This window comes from Panthera leo, chromosome D1 (genome assembly GCF_018350215.1).
Source record: "Panthera leo isolate Ple1 chromosome D1, P.leo_Ple1_pat1.1, whole genome shotgun sequence".
Lineage (NCBI taxonomy): Eukaryota > Metazoa > Chordata > Mammalia > Carnivora > Felidae > Panthera > Panthera leo.
The window spans coordinates 107,704,149-107,731,481 of record NC_056688.1 but is presented as its reverse complement, the minus strand read 5'-3'; the positions used below and the strand labels follow the sequence as shown (position 1 = coordinate 107,731,481).

The window sequence follows — 27,333 nt, the reverse complement described above, 5'->3', positions numbered from 1 at the left end:
CTCCTCTGTCTGTTGGGAAATATTTTTAGCTCTGGGCAGGCACCGCGGCAGCTGCGCAGTCACCGCGCTTTGCCCCCACAACCGGCAGGTGCGTCCCCTCCGAAGGAGGGGGCAGCCCATGGGGGCGGGACCCGAGACTCTCCAGCCTCCTTTCAGGCGTCACCCTCCACGCCTCTCTTCCCAGTGCTGTGTCCATACTAGGTCAGCGGCCTGCCAAGCTGGCCGGGGGCGGGGCGTCCTCTTGGGTGGGGCCCACAGGGGCTGGGAGTCGGGACTTGGGCCGAGGCCTCTAGGACTACCGAGGGTCCACACTGTCCGGGGCAGGACTTGGGAGGGGGAGGAGCCTGTGGGTGGTTGGCGCCTTCTTGACTCCGCCCGTAGCCCCGCCCCACTGCGGCGTTTAAGGGTCTCTGAGCAGGTGGCTACGCTTGGTCTAAAGTCTGGGGAGTTAGGGTGGGGGACACTCACAGACGGTCTGGGCTAGGCCAGTGTTGCCCCCTCCCCTCACTTTGGGGAAATTGAGGACCAGAAAGAGGCTGTTTCTCGGCCTCATATTACCAAAACTGAGGTGTGGGGGAGGTCCTGCCTCCCCAGCCCTGAGGCAGGAAGGGGCAAGCCTCGAAAGGCAGGTTTGGGGCCGGTGGTTTCACAGTGAGTGTATTTGAATCCAAACAGCCGGAAATGGTTACCGGCTCTCCTAGGCCTGGCTTGTGGGACCCCAACAGCTTGTGGCTGCCCCTCCCAAGTTCTCCCCTGCCCCGGGGGGTGGTGGGGTGGTGGGGGAGACGCACGCAGACCTCCAGTCCCCCAAGTTGCGCAGAACCCACCCGCCGCTTGCAGCAGCCCCTTCCCATCTGGCCCCGTGAGGAGCCAGGCTTCCGGGGCCCCAGTCCCTCCTGTGTGAACTCGGGGCGCCCCCACCCCCCTCCACAGACATCGAGGCCCCGTTTTCAGGTAGCCGCGTTTTCATGCCTCCCTCTCCCACAAGGCCCCTGTCCCCAAAATGTTCCCATCTTGTCCTAGCCCCTCCTCCAGGCTATCACAGAAGCCGCTCTCCCCACGCCCCCGATCTCTACCAGGTCTGTGCCCCCCGCTGCCCGCAGGAAGACGCCCGGCCCCGGGTCGGGTTAGCCCCGTGGGAACGGTTTGTCTCGAAAACAGGAACCCGGGCCGGGGGCTGGGCGGGGCGCCCCTTCCCCACCGCAGTCCGCTTCCTGCCCCTCCCGGCTTCCTCTGCCCAACAGCCGGCAGGGCGGGGGGCGTAGGGGCGTCTGGGTGGGGGGAGAGGGCTCTCGGTTTAGATCCCCCCTCCACGTCCCGCGAGGCCTGACCTCCGCTCGCCCACCCTCCGCGCGGCCGGTGGCGCAGCCCCAGCCCCGCGGCCCTGGCTTCCCGGGCGGCGCGGCAGGGGAGGGGTTAAGCTGCCGCAGGGACGGCCGCGTGCGGGGCGAGAGGGAGCCCCCGGTGGGGGAGGCGCAGCCGGCGGTGCGGAGCCCCGCGCAGGGGCGGGAGGGGTGGGGAGGGGAGGGGGCGGCCGCGGCGCGGGGGCGGGGCGGCGGGAAGCGGGGCCGCGGCGCCGAGAGCGGGCGGGAGCTGCAGCCGCAGCGAGGCCGGCGGGCGGGAGCGCACGGAGGTGGCGCCGGCCCGGCCGGGTGCGGGCTCCGTGCCGCGCGGGTCCCAAGAGTGAGTGAGCGAGAGCGGGCGAGGCGCCAGGCAGAGGAGGGCCTGGCCCCCAGCCCCCCCCCCCCCCCCCCCAGGGCGGCGGCGGAGGCGGGCCGGGGGCAGCGGGTGGATTGGTGGGAGCGGAGTCTGCGGCCCGGGTCCGGGGTAGGTGGGAGAGAGCTGAAGCGCCCTGGACGACCCGCGGGAGGGGGCGGCATCCGCGGCGCCTCCGGCCCTTCCCAGCCACGTCTCAGCGGGACCTTCTCTCGCGGACCCCCCATTTGACAGATGAGAAAATTGAGGCTCCGAGAGGCCAAGTGACTCTCAAGGTCACACAGCGAGGAGGCGACAGAGCTAGACGGGGCTGGCTCTGGGTGGCTCCTAGGAAAAGTCAGCCAGAGAACTCAGTAGAGGAGCCCCCTCCAGCCCCGGCGAGTTTGTGCAGGGGAGGGGGACGGGGTACCTTTGGGGGGGGCAGGCTCTGCCAGCGTCCGGGGATGAGGGGTGTCAGGGCGCTGCGGCCGCAGAGCTGGTTTCTGGACTGCGGAGGAAATGGGGGCGGCGGAATGGGCGTGTGTGCACACCCATGGGGGTGTGTGCATGTGTGGGATTGTACATGCGTGTAGGTGCACTGTCTTGTGTGTGTGTGTGTGTGTGTGTGTGTGCGCGCACGTGTGCGATTTCAGAGCCTCCGTGGCCGCGGGACTCCAGGCTGGCCTGGCTCGAGCGAGCTGCAAGTCCAGAACTGGCCCCATCAACGGGTTTGCATTCTGGGCTAGAAAGCTGGGTACGTGTGCCCGAGGGATCCTTCCTGCAGGTGTGCACGGGGTGTGAGTGCCATTGTGTGTATGAGACAGAGGCTGGGAGGCAAGTGCCTGAGGCCCAAGTGTGTGTGTATGGGGTGGAGGGGTCTTTCCCCCCAATGTGGGCCTCTGGCCTCAGGTATAGAATGAGAGTGTGTCCCTGCATGGGTGTGTATCACCCCGCGTGTGACTGGGGTTGCTGGTGGAGACGTGCCGGCATTCTCCACCCCTCAGGACGCTGGCGCCCCCTTCTGGGCGCCCTGCTCTGTGTGTTCGAATGTGGCCTGCCTGTGAGTGAGCTCACAGTTCGACTGTGTAGTATGGGGCCTGGGTCCGGAGCTCCGGCTGGGGAGGAAGATGGTCTGCGGAAGGGCTGCACCCGGACCCCTGGGGCCTTCACGGAGGAGGTGGCTTGGGAGCGCGTGGTTCCCAGGCTCAGGCTTCCCGCTGACGCCTCCGGGGCGGCAGCGGGCTCCCCCCACCCCCACCCCGCCCCAGGAATGTTCTGCACTCTAGCTCGCCTCCCCAAGGGCAGGCCCCTGGGGGTTGCCACAGCCCCGCCTCCCCTCCCGGGAGCCCGGGAGGGGGCGATGCGGGCAGGACGCCTGGGTTCCTCCCTCCCTCCCATCCCAGGGAGAAATTCCTCCGAGGTCCCCTCAGGCTCTGGGTTCCCAAAATAACCCTGCGGGGGAAGGGAGGCTGTGGAGGGAGGGAAGCGGGAGGGGCGTAGAGCCGAGCTGCGGGGTGCTGCAGGTGCCTCCGGGGAGAGGACGCGAGAAGAGGGCCTACGAGGGGTTGGGGCACAAACCAGTTCCCGGAGTGTCCTGGCTCGTCCCCATCCCCGGGGAGCCCCTCGGCCTTCCCGCGACTCCAAGGGTGAGCCGGAAGCCTCGCGGCCGGTCGGTTTCCCAACTGGTGGGTTGCACCATCCCGGGCCAGACCGTTTAACCCCGGGAGTGGCCGCGGCGCACGACTCCGCCCCTGCCCAGCAGGGGGCGTGCCCGCCCCGCCCCGTTCCTGCCCGCCCCGCGACTCGCAACCCACCCCCCCCCCACCCCCCCGCCGGCGCCTCCGCAGACTCCCTCTCTGCCTCTCCCGGGACAGGGGTCCGGTCGGAGCCCCTTGGGAGGCTTCGGAGCGCAGCTTGGCCCAGCCTCCCCGCGCCGGCGGCCATGGCGGGCACCCTAGACCTGGACAAGGGCTGCACGGTGGAGGAGCTGCTCCGCGGCTGCATCGAAGCCTTCGGTGAGTGGCACGGGAGGGCACGCCCAGCCTGAGCCCAGCTCCGAGCCTGAAACGGGGTCCCTGCCTCCCCGGCAGACCCCTGGCCTGGACCCACCCAGTTCCGCATCCTGCCACCTTTTTAACGAAAGCCTTCTCTTCATTGCTCGGTAGAGAGATCCACACGCTTCGGAAAGATAAAATGTTTCCCTTCCCTGCTATGCCGGCATTGAAGGGAGGGACGGGGTCCCCCCAGACTCTGGAACATGCGGAGCGTTATCTGTCTCCCCGGAGGATCCGGAGGAACTGTCTATCTCTGGCCTGGGAGCTGTTTCCGGCTGGTGGGGGGCGGCTTATCTGGTGAGGGGGTGCCCTTTCCCCCAAGCACTCAGGAAGTGGCCTCTGGATTCTTGACCCCCGGGAACCCAGGCTTCTTCCGCCCCAGCTGGTTCCCCTCGGGACGATGGGCCCGGATCAGACGCTTCCCTCCTCCGGTTCCTCAGATCCTGCCTTATCCCTCGCCCACCCTACCTGTTCTTTCTAATCTGCCTACAGGATTCGCAGTCCTGGCAAAGCAGGTGATGGGCGGGGGGCCACATATCCGGCGGGCTGTGGGGTAGGCTTTAGGGACCACAGCTACGGGACGCAGGGTCACCCCGCTTCTCTCTGACCCCTCGGAGTTAGATGACTCCGGGAAGGTGCGAGACCCGCAGCTGGTGCGCATGTTCCTCATGATGCACCCTTGGTACATCCCTTCTTCGCAGCTGGCGGCAAAACTGCTCCACATATATCCTTCGCGGGCCTCGCCGTGGGCCCTGCAGTCCTGCTTGGGGGAGCCAGGCCGCCCAGCCCAGGCCAAGAACGGGCTCCGCTCCTAGAGCATGGGCCCCTTATAAGCCCTAGAATCCAGGCTTGGCGCAACCTTGCTCCAGGGCCGAGGCTCCGCCCCTTCCCGCCTCTCGAGTCAGGCCCCGCCCCCGCCCCTGCCCCTCCTCAATTTGGGCTCTCTACAGCCTAGGACCTGTCCCTACTCCCAGCCCAAGTCCCTCCTCCGGCCTCCTTCCCGGAACCCAGGTCATGCGTTCAGCCACCCCTTAGAACCTAGCCCCGTTCCTAGCTGTGCACCCTCCCCAGACTCGCCCCTCACCTCCTCTTCAGCCCCTTTCCTACAGGCCCCACCCCAGGTCCCGCCCCCAGCATCTCTCCTAGGACCAGGCCCCTCCCACAGTCTCCCTCCAGAAGCCGGGACCCATCTCCTGCCTCCCTTTCTAGAATTAGTCTCCATCCTCGTTTTCCTTAACTCTCCTTCACCTACCAACAATCCCGGAAGGACAACTCCAATTCGCTGCAGGTGAAAACATGCCACCTGGTCAGGTGAGCCTTCCTTTTGCGACGCTGTCCCCTCTTCTCGCTCCCTTCTCTCAGGCTTCAGACTGGCCTGAAGGAGTGGAAAGAACACGTTCTGGGAGTTGGTCATGTGGGTTTGAACCCGGGCTCTGTCCATGGTGGGCCGGCTGTCACAGGCTTGCCTCTTTCCTGGTCTGGGCCTGGGTTTTCTGATCTGCCCCGTGGGGGTGGGGAAGGAATGAACGGGGCGGGGGGGTGGGGGGTGGGATGGTTGGGGGAGGGAGCCACAGTGTAGGGCTCTTTCCCCCTCTTTGGGGAACTACAATCCCAGGGGGTGGTGGGGGGAGGGCTGCCTTGGGTGACTCAGAACTTCCGCCAGGTACTGGATCTCGGCATTCCCAGCAGAGTTTGACTTGAACCCTGAGCTCGCTGAGCAGATCAAGGAGCTGAAGTCTCTGTTAGACCAAGAAGGGAACCGGCGGCACAGCAGCCTCATTGACATCGAGAGTGTGTGCGTGGGGCGAGCTTGAGGGCTGGGGAGGGCGCTCAGCGTCCTACACCATCTGTACTTAACAAATATTTGTTGAATTGAATGAGTGAGGGTCATGTTACTCTCTTGCTGGAAAACCTATGGCCCCCTGTCGCCTTCACAATGTCTCGGCTGGGGATCAAAGCCTTTGGTGGTGTCCAGGCGGCTTGGCATTCCTGCATCATCTTCCACAGCCCACTCCCATTCCGTGCACGCCATGCGACAGCTGTACGGGTCCGCTCGTCATTCCCTGCCCTGCATCCTTTGCACCATGACGTTCCGCTCATACGGGCCCCCCTTGCCTGCCTCTCTGTGTTGTCAAGACTCAGCTCAGGTGTGGACTGTGTCCGGGCGCTGAGGGCTCGGAGGCCTTCCGGGGCAGAATTTGCCATTCCCTCCCGTGGCCTGCACTTTGTGCAGACCCCTCTGTGCAAAGACCTGTAGACGCGGCGCGCAGTTTGGTGATTGTCTGTTTCTGTGTCTGTCTCCCTCAGTAGACTGTGAGCTCTCCAAGGGAAGGAACTGTGTCTTGCTCCTCTCTGTACCCCCAGTGCCCAGCACAGTGCCTGAGTGCATGACGAGGGGGGAGTTTGCAGGAGTTGCTGGGACTGGGGACATCAGTGCCCAGCACGGTGCCACGGACTGTGTCGGTCCTCAGTCAGCCTGAGTGGTGCCTGCGCACGAGTGTGGGGCCACAAGGGACGGGGCATCTCCAGCAAAAGGGCTCACTGCCCCCGCCCCCCTCCCCTCCCCCCCAGCCCCACCTACAAGTGGAAGCGGCAGGTGACCCAGCGGAACCCCGTAGGACAGAAAAAGCGAAAGATGTCCCTGTTGTTCGACCACCTGGAGCCCATGGAGCTGGCGGAACATCTCACCTACTTGGAGTATCGCTCCTTCTGCAAGATCCTGGTGCGGCCCCGGAGGGCATGCGGTCAGGGGTAGAGTTTGGGTTGGGGAGGAGTCCCAGGAGGATCGGGGGTCCCTGGGGTCGGCAGGGTCACAGGGTGGGTTGGGGGTTTCAGTAGCTGGAGGGTGAGGCGTGGTCCTCTGTGAGGGGAGGGGCCCGAAGGGGCTGAGGCCACTCCCATCCCCCAGTTCCAGGACTATCACAGTTTTGTGACTCACGGCTGCACCGTGGACAACCCCGTCCTGGAGCGATTCATCTCCCTCTTCAACAGTGTGTCGCAGTGGGTGCAACTCATGATCCTCAGCAAGCCCACAGCCCCTCAGCGGGCCCTGGTCATCACACACTTCGTCCACGTGGCAGAGGTGCCCGTCGCTCCACCCCCCCCCACCCCGCCCCCCGCCAGCCTCCCAGGTGCCCATCCGCGGAGTCCTTCCTTTCCACCAACCCACTGCCTCCTCGCCAGAAAAGCTGGGCCAAGTTCTGGGCCTCTTCAGTGACTGGCTGCCTACCCCTCCTCCTTTGCCCCCCAGAAGCTCCTGCAGCTGCAGAACTTCAACACACTAATGGCAGTGGTGGGAGGCCTGAGCCACAGTTCCATCTCGCGCCTCAAGGAGACCCACAGTCATGTTAGCCCTGAGACGGTCAAGGTGCCTGGGACTGGGGTGGGTGGGTCAGGGGAACAGCCTGGTCAAGCCCTGGGCTAGCCCTTTCCCAGGTCTGGCCTCACTGACAACTCCTAGTAGCGTCGCGGGCTGGGCACTCCTGTCCCCATTTGACAGATGCAGAAACTGAGGCTTGGAGGGGTCCCGTGCTTTTCACAGGTTACACGACCAAAGCGGCAGAGTGGGGGCTTACCGGTCTGCCTGACCCCAAAGCTTGTGTTTTTTTCCTCTCCTTTTCTTTCTTTCTCTCTCTCTCTCTTTCCCTTTCTTTCTTTCTTTCTTTCTTTCTTTTTTAAGTTATTTATTTATTTATTTTGAGAGAGAAAGTGTGAGCGGGGGAGGGGCAGAGGGATTGGGAGAGAATCCCAAGCAGGCGACTGCGGTGCCCGATGTGGGGCTCGATCCCCTGAACCGTGAGATCATGACCTGAGCTGAAACCCGAGAGTCGGACGCTAAGCACCTGAGCCCCCCAGGTGCCCCCTTTTATTTGTTTATTTATTTTAACATATTGGGTGACGTACATAGAGCGAAATATATAAAGCGTATGTATGTAGAGGTTAAAGAAAAATTAGAAAGAAAATGCCTGTGTAACTTAGCACCCAGGTCAAGAAACAGAAGCTTCCAGCACCTGAGACCGTAACTCCCCACCCCCCCTCCCCGCCCCCCGCCCAATCAGAGGTGACCAACGTCATGACTTTTGTAATGACGGCCCTGCTTTTCTTTACAGCTTTACCATACCACGTTGTATGAATCTCAAAATAACGTGGGAGTTTTGTTGCCTGTTTCTGAATTTTCTATGAATGGGATCATGTTGTGTGTTACTTTATGTCTTGCTTCTTTCCTTCTAACGTTCTGTTACTCATTCGTTTCCACTGCCGTATGATATTTTATTGTAAGTCTACTGCAAGTTATGTATCTCCTGCTGAACATTTGGGGGTCTTCCCAGTGTGGGCGGTTACAAAGGACACAGCGGAGGACGTTTCTTCTGGATCTTTGTCCTGTTCTCTTCGCTGCCCCGAGCCTCAGTTTCTTCTGTTAAATGTTAGGGATAGTCTGTGCCCAGGGCTGGTGTGGAGGTGGGGTTTTGGGCAGTGGGCGTTCCCTTGGACTCATGACCTATAAACTCTGACCCCCAGGGGCTAAGGGAGACAGTGCTGGGGGACAGTGAGGGAGGATTTTTTAACCTTTCACCCATCTCTGACTCCTCATCCTCTCCCACGTTTCCAGGGCTCGGGGCGGGGGGGATGGGGGGAGGCGTAGTTGAGCCAGTGATGTGCCTAACGTGTGTGTGATTCTTTGCTTTTTGCCCCCACCCACCACGCCCCACCCCACCCCAGCTCTGGGAAGGTCTCACGGAACTGGTGACAGCCACAGGGAACTATAGCAATTACCGACGCCGGCTGGCAGCCTGCGTGGGCTTCCGCTTTCCCATCCTGGGCGTGCACCTCAAGGACCTGGTGGCCCTGCAGCTGGCACTGCCTGACTGGCTGGACCCCGCCCGGACCCGACTTAATGGGGCCAAGATGAAACAGCTCTTCAGCATCCTGGAGGAGCTGGCCATGGTGACCAGCCTTCGGCCACCAGTGCAGGCCAACCCAGATCTGCTGAGCCTACTCACGGTGAGGGGGCTTGGGAACAGGGACGCTGGGGGGGGGGGGGGGGGGGGCGGGGGCTGGGCACCAGCGTGGACAACCACCTCTGGTCTTGGGTTCACGCAAGGCTGCGGGCTTGGCCTTGTGTTCTAGGTTCTGATCAAGGAACTGAGATCCAGCCTGGGCTCCAGGGCCTGGAGTGGACACCGAGATGAGTTGCAGCCTCTGAAAGGGGCTGTGGACTCAGGTCTGATTTCGAGGCTGGCATGTGGACTTTCTGTGCCGGGCTTGAAGCTAGGCCTGGGTCCTGGGTTGAGTTCCTGGCAGTGGGTTGTGTTCAAGGCTTGGGGCTCAGCTCTGGCTTCTGGGGTCAGGGGTGGTTTCTTTTTTTTTTTTTTTTTTAATTTTTTTTTAATGTTTATTTATTTTTGAGACCGAGAGAGACAGAGCATGAGCAGGGAAGGGGCAGAGAGAGAGAGGGACACACAGAATCCGAAGCAGGCTCCAGGCTCTGAGCTGTCAGCACAGAGCCCGATGTGGGGCTCGAACTCACGGACTGTGAGAGCATGACCTGAGCCAAAGTCAGACGCTTAACCGACTGAGCCACCCAGGCGCCCCAGGGGTGGTTTCTAAACATGGCCTTGAGCTCTCAGGAAAGGTCTGGGCTTGGTCTTGCACTCGGTGTGGGGGTCGAGGATGGGAGTTAGGTTCTAGTCGAGATCTAGACTAGGTTCGAGACACTGAGCCGAGGCTGGAGTTTTGGGTTTAGAGTGAATTCTTAACGGTTTCTAGCCTCTGGGCTGGGATCAGGATTGAAATCTGAGCTGGATTCTTGATGTGGGGTTGGGTTCTAGGTTGGGGCTTAATTTCAGAGCTCTTGGTTGTGTTCTGACCTGGATTCTTGGCTGGATTCTTGGGGGCGCGTTGTGCCCAAGATTTGGGGCCAAGCGGCGGGGTCTGCTCTGTGTGCTAGGCTGGTGTGTGGTCACTGGGGTGTGTTCTAAGGTGGCCTTTGTCCCGAGTCTAGCTTCTGGGCTGGGTTCCAGGCTGAGCCGTGGCCTCTAAGCGGACCTATGACCCTGGGCTCTGGACAGCGGGCTCCTGAGGGCAGCAGGGGCACGGGGTGTGATCAGACCTGTGTGTCTTAGGTATCTCTGGATCAGTATCAGACAGAGGATGAACTCTACCAGCTGTCCCTGCAGCGGGAGCCGCGCTCGAAGTCCTCGGTGAGACAGGGAATCCCTGCCTCCCCACTCTCCCCCACCTCTTTCTCCCCCACCTCTGCCCTTCCTGAAACTCCCAGGACAGAGGCTACCTCACCTGTCCAGCTTGCTGGGCGGGCTCCCTTCTCCCCAGGGCTTTCCTGCCTGCCCCCGCCCCCCACCCCGGGCCCTGGACTCCCTCACCTCCGGCCTTCACTCAGGCCTGACCATCCCCACAGCCAACCAGCCCCACAAGCTGCACCCCGCCTCCCCGGCCCCCGGTGCTGGATGAGTGGACCTCAGCTGCCAAACCCAGGCTGGATCAAGCACTCCTGGTGGAACACATCGAGAAGATGGTGGAGGTGAGACTCTGTGGCAGCCAGCCCTGCAACCTGAGGGGTCGGGGGACAGGTCCGCAGCGGTGCATCGAGAATGATTTTGCCTGGCCCCCACCCTCGGAGCCACACTGGCGCCTCGTTCCAGGGCCAGGGCTCAGGCTCCAGCAGGCAAGGGGCGGAGCCAGTGGGCGGGGTTGGGGGGGGTACGGTAAAGGGAGAGAAAAAGGGGAGCTGCAGAGGCGCCCACGCCTGAGCACCCTTCGTAACATGGACTGGGCCTGTGGACAGGACGGGACTGACGCCTGTTTCGTTCTCCTGTCCTCCTGTCCCCCGCGTGTCCCTCTGTGCACTTCAGTCTGTGTTCCGGAACTTTGACGTCGATGGGGACGGCCACATCTCACAGGAAGAGTTCCAGATCATCCGTGGGAACTTCCCTTACCTCAGCGCCTTTGGGGACCTCGACCAGAACCAGTGAGGAGGGCTGGGGGCTGGGGGAGAGGGAAGGCAGGCTCACTTCCCCCCCGGGTTTCAGCTTCCTCCTGTGCAAGAGGAGGCCACTGAACCAGATGATCGCGGCCGAGGAAGCCACCAATGTGGCGAGGGGCTCGTATTGGAGGGGGAGGCTTCCAGCTGTGGCAGCACAGGGTTACCCCACTCATTCAGACAGATGGGGGGGCCCCACCTGAATCTTGCAAAGACTGTGGCCTGGGGACTGTTGCTACATAAATGCCGCTTTATTTGTGGAGCTCACAGCTGGCAAAAAGTGTGGGCAAGTTCAACTCCTGGGTAGCCTGTTTTAATGAATAGAAAAGAAAGGCCTGTAATTAGCAGCACCCACTTGCTTATCAACAATTCACATACTGACAATTTGGACAAACAGCTGATTCTCTGGAGTAGGTTAAACATGCCCCCTGCAACCATGTTCATATCCCTGTTTTGCTGAGCAGACAAAAAACTCCAGTCGCAATTTACAGCCCCATCTCAGGTCGACTTATATTTTTAACGCTATTCATATTTCAAAAATCTGGGCTTTTTTTTTTTTTTTTTTTTTCCATATTGCGGAGCCCCGTGGTAAAAAAGAAATCCAGGTAGTAAAACGGATTTACAGTGAACAAAGCGTATGAAGTGAGACGCCAAAGTTACAGTTCGTCCTCCCATCTTTCCCCATCAGAAGAGGCTATATTATTAGTAACATGTTTGCAATGCCACTGGCTTGGCAACAGTGTGTCCTTCCAGTCTTTTTTTTTTTTTTTTTTCCCCCTCCCTGCATGTGCAAATTGCTACAGATTTTGTTTGTGCCTGTTCCATGGACAAATAGGATTGTGGTATAAATCTAGCTCTGCCCACGGGGCTGGTTACAGTTGCTTTGTTTCTGCTCCCAGAACTGAGACAGAATTCTAGGTTATGTCCCTGGGTTGGTGGGTGGATTTTTTCCAGGTCGCACTTTTAGCGAGGGTGCCGCTCGCTGTTGGAGACCTTAGATACAGCTTCGCGCGGGGGGGTCTCAGCCTTGACTTCCCACCTCCTGCGCACCCCAAGCCTTGTGCCCAGCCCATCTGGGCACCAAAATCCAGCACCTGGCTCTCTAGGGAGACCAGCAACCCCCTCCTAGGGCAGCCTCAGCCTTGGTCCCAACTCCCCGCCTCAGCTTGATGCTCGCTCTCTGTTTCTGGAATGTGAGGATGCCCATTTCTTTCCCACAAACTCACCTACGCATTTAAAGCAAATTTTGGTATATTTTAACCGGGATCTAATATTTTATTTGTAGCAGCAGGGTTTGCAGGGTTTTTTGTTGTTGTTGTTGGTGGTGGTGGTGGGTTTGTTTGTTTGTTTGTTTGTTTATTTATTTATTTATTTATTTATTTATTATCACTTTCTTGATGGAACTGCACGTCTCGCTTTTTTGCTTTTGTTTTTGTTTTCCACGTAACCCTCTATCACGGACATCTTTCCACGCCAGCTTCATGCAGAACGACCTCATTCTTTAGAATAGCTGCAGGGTGTCCCGCTGTCATTATCCTGCTGATGGACATGTAGACTGTCCCCAGTTTTCCGCTGTTAATATACACCATGCTGCTGTGAACATCTTTGTACCAATGCACCCAGGCCACTATTTCTGTAGGTGAAATTCCTGGAAGTAGGATAATTGGATCAAAAGATATGCACATTCTAAATTAGGAGAGAGCCTGCCAAAGTGACCTCAGGCAAGGTTGTGCCAGCCTGCACCCCCATCAGCAGTGAGTGAGTGCCCATCTCCCAACTTCCTTGCCAACACTGGACGCTATAATAAGCTTTACAATTTTGTCAGTCTAATTGGCAAATGGTGTCTTGGTTAAATTTGAATCTCTTTAATACTAGCGGGGGTAGGATCTCTTTTCATATGTTTATCGGTCCCTTATATTTCTTTTGTTAATTGCTTGTTCATATTCTTTGTCCATTATTCCACTGGGTTTGTGGGTCTTTTTTTCTCATTGATTTTCAGAATCTCTGTTAATGGATGTTAACTCTTTGCTGTCGAATGTGTTTGCAAATATCTTCTTCCAGTCTGTCGTTTGTGTTGTCCGTTTCCATATAAAATTTTAAAAAAGTGTCGCGTGTTCAATATGTCCGTCTTTTCCTTTATGACTTCTTGGACTTGTGTTATGTCTAGAAAGGCCCTCATCTCCTTGAAATTCCAAAGGTATCCTCTTACACCTTTCCAGATACTTCGATGGTTTTTGTTTTTACATCAGTGGTCTCAGTTCAGTGAGAATGTAGTGTCCAGGCACAGCGTGCGGTAAGAATCTAGGGTGATATATATATTTTTCCTAAATGGCCAGCTGTCCCAATGCCCCACTGAATTGAAGGATCACCTGGGCCACATCATGGAGCCCCAGATATAATAATAGTCAGGAGTTTCCAACAAGGATGAACACTGACAGAAATAGCTCCGCGTGGCCCAGGACCTACCAACTACACAGACACTGTTATAAATGCTTCATGTGCCCTCATTCAGTCCTCACACAAACCCATGAGGGGCAGGAATTATCACTGTCCCCGTTTACAGAAGAAGAAACTGAGGCACAGGGAGATTAATGAGCCCAAAGGTCACACAGCCAGGAAGTAACCAAGCCAGAATTTGAACGGAGGTCTGTCTCCAGAGCACATGCTCCTTTCGTAAAATATGTTAATAGGTGAGAAAAGGGTTCTGTGGGAACCCCTGGGTTATGTGGGGGAATCCTGATTGCAGGTGTCTTTCCAGCACTCACCCGCATGAGAGTCAGAGGCAGGCGGCTTTTCCCAATCTTGCCTGGTCCCAGAGCTCAGCAGAAGTCTCTTGAATCTCAGGGCTCCCAAAGGGTGTTCCAAAGAGCTCACGTTGGGAAACAAAGGCTGATAATCTCGTGGGAAAGCGCACAGCCCTTCTAGTTAGTTTACACGCCAACGCTGTGAAGTGACCCCAGCAGGAGTTATGATCCTCATTTCTCTGGGAAGGAAACCCAGGGGAAGTGACTTGCCCAAGACCACACAAGTGGTAGCGGCCGGTGCTTCTGGCTGGCTCCCAAGTCTAGGCCTCTCTTTGCGGCACCAGGAAATCTAAAACCAGGAGTTGGGTGAGGATCTTTTCCTTGGTAGGGAAGTTCCCAGTGGGATGGGTTAGGCTGGTGGGTGGCTGGTCCCGGGGGAGGGCCCCGACCTGAGGCGCTCCCTCTCCCACCCCGCCCCCCCGCAGGGATGGCTGCATCAGCAGGGAGGAAATGGTGTCCTACTTCCTGCGCTCCAGCTCGGTGCTGGGCGGCCGCATGGGCTTCGTGCACAACTTCCACGAGAGCAACTCCTTGCGCCCGGTTGCCTGCCGCCACTGCAAGGCCCTGGTGAGACCCCCCCACCAAGCCACACCCCTCCAGCCCTGGCCCCTCCGCTCGCCCCGCCCTCCCTCCGGCCCCGCCCCTGCTGGAGGCCTCGTAGCAGAGACGAACCTTGTTAATTCCGCCTGCCTCTCCTCTGGCCGTTCTGCGCCTGCGTTGGCCCGAGGGGCTCTAAAGCCCCAGAGTGGGTCAGTTCCAGTCCCTGCCCTTGAGAAAGAAGAGGTGGAATCATTACCTCTCAAGCCCTCTCCCCCAGCACAGCCCCCTCCTCTATTTCAGATCCTGGGCATCTACAAGCAGGGCCTCAAATGCCGAGGTGAGCAGGGCCGGAGGGCCGAATTTTGGGGGAAGAGCTACTCTCTGCGCGGGGATTCTAATTTTGGCGGGGCAACCGAGGAGGAGTGAGGTACCCTGGAGCCAGAGGGGCGTGCTGATTATATTGAAAGGGGTAGCCTTTAAGTGGGCTTTTATTGTGGTGAGACAGCTGCCCGGCCACCGAGGACTTGGCGGAGGGTGTGGATTGGCGAGCAGGATGAAGCACTTTGGAAGGAGAGTCTCATTTTGGTGGGGCAGCTGCTCAGGAGCACAGGAAACTGGGGAGAGGTGCAGGCCTGGGGAAGGGGCCAGAAAGCGTTCTGACCCAGGGCCCTGGCTGGGCTCCCCATCTGCCTCTCCCAGCCTGCGGCGTGAACTGCCACAAGCAATGTAGAGACCGTCTGTCCGTTGAGTGCCGGCGCAGGGCCCAGAGTGTGAGTCTGGAGGGGCCTGTGCCCTCGCCCTCGCCCACCCACACCCATCACCGAGCCTTCAGCTTCTCCCTGCCCCGCCCAGGTAGGCGAGGCTCCCGGCCTCCAGGTAAGAGGGGGTCTCCTCCTGTGCTGTCCTGTGAGGGGAGGGAGGCAGGGCCATTGTGGCAAAGTATTAACCTATCCAGGAGGGAAAGCTTCCTGGAGTTTGTAATTCTGTGATGTTGGTGGGGTGATAATGAAGGATTGAAAAGGTAAGGGGGCCAGAAGGTGGCTCAGGAAACCTTGACCTTCTGAAGCTGAGAGAAACAAATAATACATAAAGAATTAGAGTGAGGGTGCCTGGGCGGCTCAATCGGTTACGCGGTTAAGCGTCTGACTTCCATTCGGGGCATGATCTCGCGGTCTGTGAGTTCGAGCCCCGTGTCGGGCTCTGGGCTGACAGCTCGGAGCCTGGAGCCTGCTTCGGATTCTGTGTCTCCCTCTTTTTCTGCCCCTTCCCCTGCTCATGCTCTGGGTCTCCCTCAAAAATAAATAAACATTAAAAAAAGAAAAAAAAAGAGTAAAAGTGAAAGGGGCTTCAAGATTCCAGTCACAGGGGTGCCTGGCTGGCTCAGGCAGCAGAGTATCCCTTTTCGTCTGCTCTGGAGGCCATTCTGAGAAATGTCCCTTGCCCTGGAAATCTTTGGCGGCTGTCTTGGGGTCTCCTGTGGTTCTAGCGCAGTGTGCCGAATGACAGTTCCCCAAATGATTTATTTTGCTGAGAACACTCTGAACCACCATGTTAAACTGGGGTCGGAGGCAGTTGACCACAGCCATTTGAATTGGCCTGCGTCCTCAGAAATAGAGGCAGTCACCAGGCATCAGTCCTCAAAAATAGAAAAAGTGAAGCCATTTGCATGGAGCCTTCCGAAGTGCTGGGGTCTAAAATGTGAAACACACACAAAATTGACATTTGAAGCAAACTGCACTGACAACTACGTGGCTGTGAAAAAGCCGCGGTGGAATGAAAACTTCGAAGAGGCTCAAAAACGGGAGGCCCGACTGGTCACTCAGTGAATTGATTTTTGGTGGATGGGTCTGCTTCCGGGATGGGGTAAGGTGCTGGCTGTGAGTGGGGGAAGGGCTGCTGAAGGCACAGGGACCCAGGAGCTGTTCCCGCGACCCCCGCCCACTTCCCTGCAGAGATCAGAGAGGAGGAGGTGCAGGCCGTGGAGGATGGCGTATTTGACATCCACTTGTAATTGATGGTGAGTCCTGGGCAGCCTGCGTGGCTGAGGGCTGGGGACATGGGGGGAGGGGAGGATCAAGGAAACAGGCCCTCTGTCTGCATGGCCCAGGCCGGGTGGACTCTTACTTTTTCCCTGACAACCTGTGTTGTTGTTTTCCTTCCCAGCTGTGACTGGATCAAACACTCAGGCCTGCCTTGGAGAAAAGACTTGGACCACAGCAGGAAGCCTGGGGTGCTGGGGCAGCAGGCTGGGGCTGGGGGGTGGGGTGGGGGGGTGAGGGTGGCATGCAGCTGAGGGTTGGGCCGGGGCTGGTGTCCCTAAGGTTGTACAGACTCTTGTGAATATTTGTATTTTCCAGATGGAATAAAAAGGCCCATGTAATTAACCCAGCCCATCAGAGCCTAGAATCTTCAAGGGGCGGGGGAGGGGGGGGGAGGTGGGTACCGTAAGGACAGGGGCTAGAATCTTAGCATCCAGAACTTTGTAGTCAGAGAATCTTGGGAGATCTGGAATCTCAAGTGTTGGGAATCTTAGGGGGAGTAGAATTGGGGGGTAGAACTTTAGAACCCAGAAACCTTGAGACATAATAATCTTGGAGAGGGCCTAGAATCTCCAGGAATCCAGAATCTTGGCAGGGGCGGGCGGGGGGGGGGGCGTGTCTCGGACTTGATGCTACGGCTTCTTTGCACCCAGAATTGCTGGGCCCGGTGGCCTGGGTAACCGTAGCCTTCAGCCCGTAGCCGAAATTCCCTTGCTTGACAGGTGGCCTCTCAGCCCCTGCTTGAATACCTCCGGCGGTGGGAATCTCACTGCAGTGGGGGAGAGAGGGCAGCCCTGAGTGCTGGCTGTGGGGCAGGGAGGGAGGTGGGGACCTGGGCAGCCTTGGCCCCAGTAGCCCCTGCCGGGCTGGCAGCCTCTTGACCCGGTGCTGCTGCTGCCAGCCGGAAGGACGGTGACTTCCAGAGGAAATGCATATCGATCCCTCTCTCAGCCTCCTGTGGCCTCTCCCAACCCAGCTCTTCCCTCCTGAGTCTGCAGCACCGAGGTTTTGGGGGTCACCGCTACCCGAGGCTACTTCTAAGGCTGGTCTGGGTACAGAGGGTGGGGTAGGGGGGCTTCTGAAGCTGGGCCAGGCTCCAGCAGCCCTGAGAGTGGGAGCTGTCTCCTCCAACATTGGAGCTCCAATGGGGAGCTGCCCCCCAACCTGGGGTGTGTCCAACGACAGCTGTGGGTTGTCCTGGGGGTGGCGCCTTGAGCACCGCCCCCCATTCCTACCTGCAAAGCAATGGCCTCAGCCCCTCCCTCGGGGGTCCCTGACCCCATGCTCCCCTCTCCCCTTGAGACCCCACTCCTGCCGGGCCACTCCTCACTGAGGTCACCTGCAGCTCTACCCTCTGTTGAGACCCCAGCCCTGTTCCCCATCGGGTCCCTCGCCGCTACCCCTCCTTTCGTCCTCAGCCCCCTCCTGCCCTGCCCCCTCTGAAGGCTGTAATATCCGTTTCACGATTTGGGGGCTGAGTTGCTATAACAACAGACGGCGATTGTGTTGTGAAGAGCAGCTCGCTCCCGGTGCCGCCCGCCTCCCGCGCTGCCTCCGTCCCTGCAGCCTGGTCGGCTCCCCTCCCCGCAGCCCTCCGCCCCAGCCCGGCCTCTTCCCCGTGTGGTGTGTGCGTGTGTGTGTGCATATGTGCGCCCAGGTCTGCCCTGCCCGGGAGTGTGATGTGGGACTGTCTTTTCATGGTTGCGCGTGTGAATTAGGTGTACGAGCCTCACGTTGTGCGTGCGTGTGCATGTGTGTGTGTGCAGACACACACGCCGTATTTGCTGCGTTTCCCCTCCGCCGTGTGTCCCCACGGGACTGTGTCTGGGAGAAGGGCCACATTGGGTCGGGTGCCTTTTGGGGGGCTGTCTTGAGGTGGTGCGTCCCAACTACGTTGGGTAGCCTGAACCTTGGGACCTTGGCGGGGAGACCTCCCTGTGGCTGGGGGGAGGGGCAGGGAGGTGCAGCGGCTGCCAGGTGACCTTTCCTGCCCTTGATGGGCAAAGGTGGCCCAGAGAGCTGGGGGTAGGGACAGGAGACAAATGCTCACTCTTACATCCCTCCCTGCCCCTGCCCTCCTCCTATCCTTTCTTACACCCATCTATAAGGGTCTGAGAGAGTCTCTCTGAGTCACTGCACCTGTCCATCTGTCTGCCCATCCATGCCCCGGTGCCTGGCTGGACAAGTCTGTGTGTGTATGTGGGTGTGGGCGTGGGGGGGGGGGGCTGCAGGGAGAGAAGCAGTGGGGGATGGGTGGGGCAGTGGGCTGTGGGGTCAGAAAGGCAAATTCACATCTACAGGCCCTGACTCAGCAGATCCCATTCTCTGGCTCCTCTAGTGGCCTTGGTGGGGCCAGCCTGAGGGTCTTTCCAAGGTCAGACTGGTCCTCCAGTCTGGGACGTGGCTCAGGGATCTCTTCCCCGATCCCTAGGAAACACCCCCTGCAGTCCGGGTCTCCTCGTCCTCCACACAGTCTGGAGAGGAAGACCACTGGTGGGTGGGTGTCCTCGCTCATCTACTCAGTAAATGGCCACTCTGTGCAAAGTGCTTCCCGGGGGGAGAATGAGCCTGGAAGCAAGTCCTCTGTGTGCACCTGTTCCCCTGGGCGTGCACTTGCCTCCCGTGTGGAGGTACCTGTGTGCACAAGTTTGTATGTGTATGTGTATGTTCTTGGGCAAACATGTGCTTCCTGTGGGTAGCTTACCTGGGTGGGGCATTTCTGCAGCTGCCCCCCGTGTGTCTCTTTGGGAATGCCTGTGTGCACGTGGTTAGGTGTGCGTGGCTGTGAGTGTGCCTCTGGGTGCCCATGCACGCACTGGTGGTTGCATGTGTGTTCTTGTACGTTGTCTCTGGCGGAAAAAGCACCCACCTACCACTGGCTGTGCAAATCACAGACCCTGCAACAGAGATCAGGGTTTTGGGGTGAGGTGGCAGAATGGTCTGGTACACACACACACACACACACACACAGCCTCATTCAGAAGCCCAGTGCCCAACTTTGTGGTACACGCACCGGGTGCCGGGTCCACCTTTGATTGGCTGAGTGAATGAAGGGGTGTCCCCTTCCTCCCACACTCGTACACGCGCACAGTGATGTGGACACCCTCACAGGGAAGGCCTCGACCCAGCGCCCTCGCTCGCTCTGAAGCTCCTGGTTGTGGGGGGGGGGGGGGGGTAAGAACAGAGAACTGGGCTGCTGCCAGCCTTCCTTCGGTGATCCAGGCAAAGTGCGGCCTCACCCCTGCCCCCGAACCTGCTCCTTCCCCAGTGCAGAGTTCCTGGCGGGACTGGGGGCCAGGCTGCAAACTCGGATTCCCATCAGGCAGGGCTGGGAAACCCCAAGCCCTTAAGTCTACCCCGCCTCCATCTCTGCCTTTCCCTCCCCCACTGCCTGCTTCCTCCTCCCCGCAAAGACCCTCACGCCTCAGCTCTAGGGGAAGCCAGGGCGCCCTCGGGCGGTGGGAAGCGGAGGCCATACTAAGGGCCGGAAAAAGCCCCTAGCGGCTTCGGGCAGGCCCCCTTCCCTAGGCTCCCGGCAGCCGGGGCCCGCCCCTGGGCGTAGCCAGTAGAGGGCGTTGCGGCCCGGGCCCTTCACTGGTCCCGCTTTCTCGGGGCCCCCCAGTCGGGGCCCGCAAGTCTCTCTTGGGCACGTCCCAGTCCTGGGCGCTGCTACATCGACCAGCCGGCCGAGGGGTGCGGGACCCGAGGGCCCGACCCAATAGGACAGAGGCTAGGGCGCCTGGATTCCAGGAAAAGACACTGGGGCTGGGTTGGGGGTCTGCCTGGTTGGGAGCCTGGGCGCCAAGGCTAAGCACCGGGAGAGGCGGGGAAGAGCTCGGACGCCCTGGGGCCGGGACGCCTGGGTCCCTGGCAGGGAAGGGAGGTGGGCCTGTGGAGCGGAGGGACTGGCGGCCTCCGCGCCTTCGCATTGGCTGCGCCGCTCGTCCGTTAGCGCAGCGTGGTCCAATGCGCGTGTCTGGGGGGCGGGCCCTGGTGCTGATGCTGCCGTCAGTCGGTGTTGCAGGGATGCGGCGGCGGGAGCAGCCGCCCTGACTCGCAGAGCATCCTCCACAGAGCGGCACCGCGGCGGGGCGGGCGGGCGGACGAGCCGGCGGGCGGGGACGCGGCGGGGAGCGAGAGAGGCGCGAGGCGGCCGACACCGCCGGCCCCGGCTCTGCCACCCGCTGGAGACGGGGCGGCCCTGGGGCTCTGATCCCCACCCTCCAGCTCTTGGCGCCCCCAGAACCAGGTAGGGGGGGGGGCTGCGGCGGAGACGGGCGGGGGGCGGGAGCCGATCGGGGGAGGGGAGCGACCGGAGGGGCGGGGGAGGCAGGAAGGATGGATTGGGGGGCGGGGGCGCTGCCGTGCTGAGAGGGCTGGCTGGGTGACAGCGAGGAGGCTAAGTGGCTTGGGGGGGGGGGGTTGGGGGTCGGAGGCTCCCTGTGGAAGGGGCACTGGCCCTGAGCTGGGGTGAATGGAGAGGGGTGAGAGGGAGGGTCGTTGGGGGAAGGGATGGGGCGAGAAGGAGGGGCATCTGGAGGGCTGAGGGGGAGGCTCTGAAGGGGGGTCCCCAGTCTGTGCTAGCCCCAAGGGCTGGTAGCAGTGTTCCTCCAGAGGGGCTGGGGAGCTGTTGTGCTCTGAAGGGTCCGCAGGGGCGAAACCAGCGAGGAACTGGGCTTGGTGGGAGAAGGAGAGGGCGCTGGAGAGGGGAAAGGGAGAAGTGGAGAGGCAAGGAGCAGGGGCCAGGCCAAGGGCTTCATACTGGGGGGCACCACTGAGGACCAGGCTTTCCTGGGGGATGGGAGCCAAGGGGAGAGGAGGTTATTGGGAGGGAGCAGAGGGGAAGGTGCCAAGGTGCTTGAGGCAGAGATGGGTCCGTGCCGGGGGGGGGGGGGGGGGGGAGAGCCGGGAAAGATGGGGGGCCTGAGGGAGAGGAGCGGAAGCTTGCGGGGGAAGGTTGGGGGCGATGGAGAGGGAGACTGGGAAATCAGTAGGAGGGGGCTGTGCTGGGGTGGGAATGCGCTGGGGGCGGCGACAGGGTTATGGTCAGAGAGTGCTGCAGGGAGAGGCAGCTGCAGGGCCCTGGGCCGGCTCCCCCACCCCCAAAGAGGAGGGGACCATTTCTCATGTCCCAGCCTCTCCCCTAGCTGAAGGAGCCATCTGCCCTGGGTTCTTTGGGCTGGGTATGAGCCCTTGAACCCTTGATGGGGCCCTTGGAGGCAAAATTGGCTTTTCGGGGGCTCTTGTCTTCTTTACTCTCAACCCCCACCTGAGTCCTGGGCGAAGGCATTCGGTGCCTCACTGAACAAGTGAGGGCTGGGGCTGGGAGGGGCTTGTTTCGTGGTGCCTGGAGGTGAAGGGGGTGGTTGTCCAGACCCGGAGGGATGAATCTTAGGGGGGTAGGTCTTGGCTGTTCAGTCCTCTCGACTGCCTTGGGGGTTTCCTCACACCCCTGGTTTTGTATGTGCTGGGGGTGGGGTGGGGTGGGTGAGCTCCTGCCCCTCCCTCTGTCCACCTGCCTCGTGCCTGGGTATTCCTTTTGGGGGACTTTAGGGCTCTGCGTTCTCTATCTTCTGCCAGAGAAGTAGCAAGAGAGAAAGGAGACAGAAGGAAGAAAGAGTGGAGGGAGGTCGGTTGGTCTGTTAAGCGCGAGGCCTCCTGTCCTGTGGGTGCTTTGGCCACTACTGTCCCTAACTCCTCGTGCCTCCGGGGACGCCTCCAGGGATGCTGGCGTCTGAGGGTGGGGGCGAAGGGTCTAGCTGGGGGTTTCTTCATTCCTGCTGGAGGAAGTGTGCTCACGCCCACCCTGTCCTCAGATCCACGGGGGTGGGTGGGACTGACCCACAGGCAGAGGCCAGTGGCCACCAGGTGGCTGAGGAGTTCTCTCCAGGAGCCAGGGTCCGGTTCCGGCTTCTTGGCTTGGGCTGAATCCACACTATGGGTGCCTGGGAGGAGGGGGCTGGGTTCTGCAGGGGCTGTTAAGGGCCTCTCTTCCCTCCAGCCCTCAGTCTCTGCCCAGGTCCAGTTGCTCCCCCCTGCCCGCCCTTGCCAGTGACACAGACACCTTGACACCGATGCATACACTCGGCGGCACCCACCCAGACACACACCTACACAGGCACACACCTGCGTACACAATACACCTCCTGGCGGCACGCCGCCTACACTCCCCCGCCCAGAGAGGCTGCCACCTCGCTGCCTGCCTCAGAGACCTCCCCCGGGTGCCCTGCTCTCGTGAACATGACACACGCATGGCCCCTCCGTGCCCCCAGAGCCCCGGCACCGCACTGTCAGCCCTCACCCTCAAACGCACACACACGCACACACGCATCCCCCCATCCACTCGTTCGCCTCCCCAGGTTTCCACGGTCACGTCGGCACACCTGCACTCCTCCGTGCACGCAGCCCTGGGACACCCCTTCCTGGACACCCCCTGCCCGAGTACGCGTCGTTAAGTGCCGTGTTAGTTGCCTCGGGTCTTTGTGTGTGTGCGCGCACCAACACACACACACACACACACATGCTTGCTAATACCCGTTTATGCCCTGGCTCCCCCCGCCCCCCGAAGCTTCTCCCCACCTTTCACTTGCCCCTGCTCACTCCCATATCTTTGTACCCTGAGAAAGCCCCCCCCCCCCCCCCCCCATACACACACCCCAGGGCCTCCCAGCTCTCCTGGGCACGACCACCATCCTTCCTGGTCGCTCAGCTGCACCTGGCCTTGCCCAGAAACTCCCATTTCTGGGTGCCCCCGCTCCCCAGCACTAATCCTCACACTCAGGGCCCTACCCCTGCCTGATGCTGGAACCACGCTGTCCATTCATTCCCAGCTCCGAGCCCAGCCCCCAGGGGGACGCCCGACCATGTGTCTCACACGCCACCTACCCTGCTGTTCCATCTGTCGGGGCGGCTCCCCACCCGGTCCCATCCACACCGGCTCGGAGATTCACTCGACAGATAAGCCAGCATATGCGTGGCACCTTAGCATTTACAAAGCCTTCTTGCTGCCACCGTGGGGGCACCACAGGGGCTCAGCTCTGTCCCTCGGTGAGCGGTGAGCGTCGGTCTCCTCATCTGTAAGATGGGGGTCCTCCTGCCTAATCTCATGGGGTTCTCGCGAGGACCAGATGACCGGAAGAGTAGCAACTGGTCAGCAGGGGTGTTGTGCTCCTACTGTGAGCCTGGCTCTGGGCTAAGCGCTCTGGACTTCGTGGAGTTGTCAGGAGCGTAGCAGCTGTTTGCATCACGAGCGTACAACCTTCCACACGCATGTGCACACACCTGTCACGGATACCTTTAGCAACACCCCCAGGGACCTCGTGCTTACCCACAAGCCTCACCCACCCCGGCCGGTGTCCCCCAGGGGTGCACAGCACGGGGATGGACAGAGGGGTGAGCTCCCCGCTCCCACTGCCTGCCCCCAAGCTCCTGGCACCTGTGCACCAGCCCCCACTTTGCCGAGTCATTCAATTGTACCTCACTCAGTCCCCAGCCCACCCAACGCCTCAGCCCCACACACCAGGCAACAGCCTCGTCATGCACACCTCCAGCTGCCCAGCCCTTCTCTCCACGCACAGAGACCTGCTCGGGGGGTCCCCGTGCACACACCCCTCGCTTCCAGCCTGTGCTGCTGTGGGACTCCTCTGGTCTTCAGACTTTCTCCCATCTTCCTCGGCAGGAGGAGGTTTGCAGCAGCACCGGGGAGGGTCCAGGGGGCGAAATTTGAGTCCCAGCCCTGTCACTTCCAAGCTCTGTGACCTTGGGGGAGGGCCCTTTTCCCCTCTGAGTGTGTTGCCTCATCTGCAAAAGGGGGCAGTGATCAGACCTGCCCTGACCATTTCCCTCGCCCGGCCCTGGTGGAATCCAGGGAAACATGGGACACGCGGAGCTTTGTAAATTGCAAGGTGCCAAGATGAGGAGTTTGAAATGTGAGCATTAATGCAACGTACTTTCGTCTCTGCTAGGCGCTGTCCTAAAGTGCTTTACATATATTAACAATGCTAGTATTGCCTCCGTTTTCTACCTAAGGAAACTGAGGCCCAGAGAGGCTAAATAATCTGCCCAAAGACACACTGCTAGGAAGAGGGAGAGGTGGCATTTGAACCCAGGCTCCAGAGTTAGTGCCTCCGATCACTGTCTTGTGTTTGCCCACTGCTAAGGTGTGGCCGGATGCGGGCACGCTCTGAGTCTTTCCAAAAAAGTCATCAGGGCTGGCAGGAGGGAGCAGAGAAGGGAGGTCAACCCACCAATCCTGCCCGAGGTTTTAGGGAGGCCCTCCCAAAGCCCCACTGATCGAAAGGGACCTTACGGCTCAAGTAGTTTGATGTCCCCTCCCATGTGATTCAAGAGCCCCCTCCTGAGCTCCACTGAGCAGCAGTCACCCGCCTCAGCTCACACACCCCCACAGAAGGGGGACTCACCCCCCCACCCCCCGGAGGCAGCCTACTCCGCTGTTGGATGCTTTAAATTGCCAGCAAGTTTCTCTTTAGCTCGAGCCAAAATCTCCCTCCCCGCAACACGCACTTCTCCCACCTGTCCACGGGCTGCCTTCTGGGGCCACCAGAATGTGTGTAAACCCAGCTCTTCCTCCCTGGCGCCTGGGGGAGGCCCCTGCTGTCACACTCCCAGCTGGCATGAGAGGGAGCTGGCGTGAGGGGAAGAGAGCCAGAGGGAGGCTGGCATTCCCGAGGCTGGAGGTGTGCGTGTGCGTGTGCGCGTGTATGGTATAGATGTGGCTGGAGATGGGGTGGGTGGATGCTGGGAGAGGGCCCCTGGCCAGGGGCTCTGCCGGCGTGGGGGCATGGACCATCTCTTCCCCCTGAAGTTTGCGTCCATTTGCTTAGTTGGCACTGGCGGTGTGGGGAGGGCTGAGGCTTTGGGTCAGGTGGAAGGCCCAGGTCCTGAACAGTGGGTACAGTGGGAAGCATCTAGAATGGAAGGCCAGCGACCTTCGTTTTAGTCTTGCTCTGCTGTGTGGCCCGGGGCCAGTCACTGCCCCTCTCTGGGACTCAGTTTCCACCTCGGAAAAGGCGAGAAGGATGACCCCCCCAAGAGCTCTGAGGCCTGGGTTTTTCAGCCCCGGGGGCAGACGGAGTCTGGGGTGTCCGCGAAGGGCAGTGGCCCCTGTGGAGACCAGATCAGAGAAAGGTGGGCTCCAAGCTCAGCGCGTCCCTGTGGCCTGTGCACAGTGCAAGGGGGGAGGGAGGCAGCAGACGCTGGAGCCAGCAACGTCTTACCTACACGCACTTGGGCCAATGCATTAATCAGTCTAAGCTTAGTCTGGGGCGATGAGAGCAAGTCCCCAAACTGCGGGTGAAATGAGACAGTGCGCGTGTGTGGTGGTCCGGCCAGGTGCCTGGCGCGCGGCGCGGAGCCCAGAAGTTGTAGCCCGCACGCCACGGTGGCACTGGCCTGGCCTGGCCTGGCCGCGGAAGGTGAGAAGGAGGCTGTCAGCCTAGAATGACCTAGGAAAAGCCTGTGGGAGAGCGTTCAGTGGGCAAGAGAGTAGGCCGGGGGCCTGATCCCCTCCCCCTCCAGCTCCCATCCCCACTGGCTCAAGGCTGCAGAGTCCTTCTGTGGGTTGGGGGCGCTAGGGAGCTGACTGGGGGCAGAGTCCCACATGACATGGGAGAGGTCAGGTCCCCAGAGGAACAGTGGCCCCGGGCCCAGCAGTGGCTGGCAGTGTGCGCTGAGCTGACGTCAGTCAAGGACGGGATATCCCGAGGCCGCTCTGGCCCGTGTCCCTGCACCGGCAGTGGGTGCTGGAGAAGAAGAGTGGGTCTTGGGGAGCCAGTGCCTGGTCTGTGGGTGCAGGGGGCTTCCAGTGCACTGCATGGGCCTAGGGGAGGGGCCATTGCCTTGCACAACTCCAGGGGCCACCATTTACTTGATGTAGCTGTGCAAGGCCAGCCCTGGCCCATGGCTAGGAGATCTGAGTCCGGAGAGCCGTGTACCAGGAGTGGAGGAAGGTTCGCAGGATTCCCCCTGCATCGCGGGAGGAAGGGTGGGTTGGAGGCGGGGTCAGCAGAAGCTGGAACTGCAGGGTGGGGTGGAAGGGAGCCAGGTGTCCACTTAGCACGCACTCCTCTTGGGGCCATCTCTGTCTCACGAGCCTGAAGCTGCTCCCAGGGTCTCTGGGTCCCTGGAGAGAGGACCCAGGGAGGGCTGGGGCTTCCTCCTGGCCAGCCCTGCAGCCCCTGTGCCCCGGCGCTGAGCCAGCCTGGCCTGTGCTGCAGAGCTGTGGGCTGTGGGGAGAATGAGTAATGAGTCTTGAGGGGCCCTGGTTCCCAGACCCTGCCCTCGCCCCTCCCTGGAGACACCGCACAAACCCAGCCTCTGCCCCCACTGCGGGCTCACAGGCGCTGTGAGCTGTGTGTATCTCTCCCTTCCCACACTCTCCTTGCACATCTTGGCACACACAGCCACTCTCTGTCACACGCTTTGCCCCCCCCCCCCCCCCCCCCCCCCCCCCGCCCTGGCCTCCGGGACCCAGGCGTCTGCCTCCCGGCCCTCTGGAGGCCTCTTCACCAACCTTCACTCTATCTGTCCTCTGCCAACTTCCGGAACAAGGGGGACCTTGCCCCTAGGCTTTCTCAGCAAGAAGCCCCCTGCCAGCTCCCTAGAGGGTTGGGGGATTGTGAGTATGGCAGGGGGATTGGGTTGGGGGTGGGGCAGGGGAACTAATCCCCTCCCTCTCCCGAGCTGAGGGGTGAGAGTGGACAGCCTGCATGAAATCCTATTCCCTCTGCTAGTGGAAATCGATAGCTAATTAATTCCCTCCCCAAAATGTGTCCAGAGGTGGGGGTGGGGGTTGGGGGGAGGCGGAGAGTGACTGAGACCCCAGCAGGGGAGGGAGGAAGGACGTCACTTTTCTGCCCTTCAGGCCTGTGCCTCCGCTGGGGGCCTCCCTGCCCCTTCTGGAGAAAAGGGGGAGTTTGGCCTTTCCCTCCCCCAAGCCTGAGGGTCCCCCTCCTCTGCCCTGGGCTGGGGGCGCATGTGTGTGGGGGTAAGGGCGTCAATCAGGCTGGGAGCAGGTGCTGCATTTAATTTGATTGGCTAATTAGCCCGCGCATGTTAATTATCTCCATTACCCAATGAGGAGAGGCAGTGGCAAAGCTATATATAACCGGGACAGTGTTTGGAGGGAGAGGGGGCTGTCTGCCTGAATCGTCTTCTGTCCCCTGCCCGGGAAGGGGCAGTGAGGT

At 60.5% G+C, this 27,333-nt stretch overlaps 1 protein-coding gene across 5 annotated transcripts; it reads left to right on the top strand.

The window, feature by feature from the left end:
* Positions 1-1,585: 1,585 nt before the first annotated feature.
* RASGRP2 (RAS guanyl releasing protein 2) lies at positions 1,586-16,474 on the top strand. Of its 5 annotated transcripts, none has more exons than XM_042904559.1 (17): positions 1,586-1,683; positions 3,570-3,710; positions 4,371-4,473; positions 4,998-5,060; positions 5,413-5,544; positions 6,321-6,471; positions 6,658-6,831; positions 7,000-7,116; positions 8,469-8,750; positions 9,872-9,949; positions 10,165-10,287; positions 10,619-10,734; positions 13,976-14,117; positions 14,391-14,427; positions 14,790-14,966; positions 16,043-16,107; positions 16,254-16,474. In XM_042904559.1, exons 2-16 carry the CDS (start codon positions 3,638-3,640, stop codon positions 16,099-16,101), a joined length of 1,827 nt encoding a protein of 608 aa, XP_042760493.1. In that variant the 5' UTR covers positions 1,586-1,683; positions 3,570-3,637; the 3' UTR covers positions 16,102-16,107; positions 16,254-16,474. The 5 variants fall into 5 exon arrangements, with proteins under 5 accessions (XP_042760493.1, XP_042760492.1, XP_042760489.1 ...); XM_042904558.1 differs by lacking the exon at positions 1,586-1,683 and adding an exon at positions 3,161-3,341; XM_042904557.1 differs by lacking the exon at positions 1,586-1,683 and adding an exon at positions 4,190-4,264 and having other exon boundaries at positions 3,625-3,710.
* Positions 16,475-27,333: the final 10,859 nt, after the last annotated feature.

What these genes read in the sequence shown, in the direction of transcription:
- RASGRP2 (XM_042904555.1), top strand. Translation starts at nt 3,953, where the DNA reads ATGCGGAGCGTTATCTGTCTCCCCGGAGGATCCGGAGGAACTGTCTAT. An exon ending in GCGGCAAAACTGCTCCACAT is followed by an intron (nt 4,474 to 4,997) that starts ATATCCTTCGCG and finishes ACTCTCCTTCAC; the next exon opens with CTACCAACAATCCCGGAAGG. An exon ending in ACATCGAGAAGATGGTGGAG is followed by an intron (nt 10,288 to 10,618) that starts GTGAGACTCTGT and finishes TGTGCACTTCAG; the next exon opens with TCTGTGTTCCGGAACTTTGA.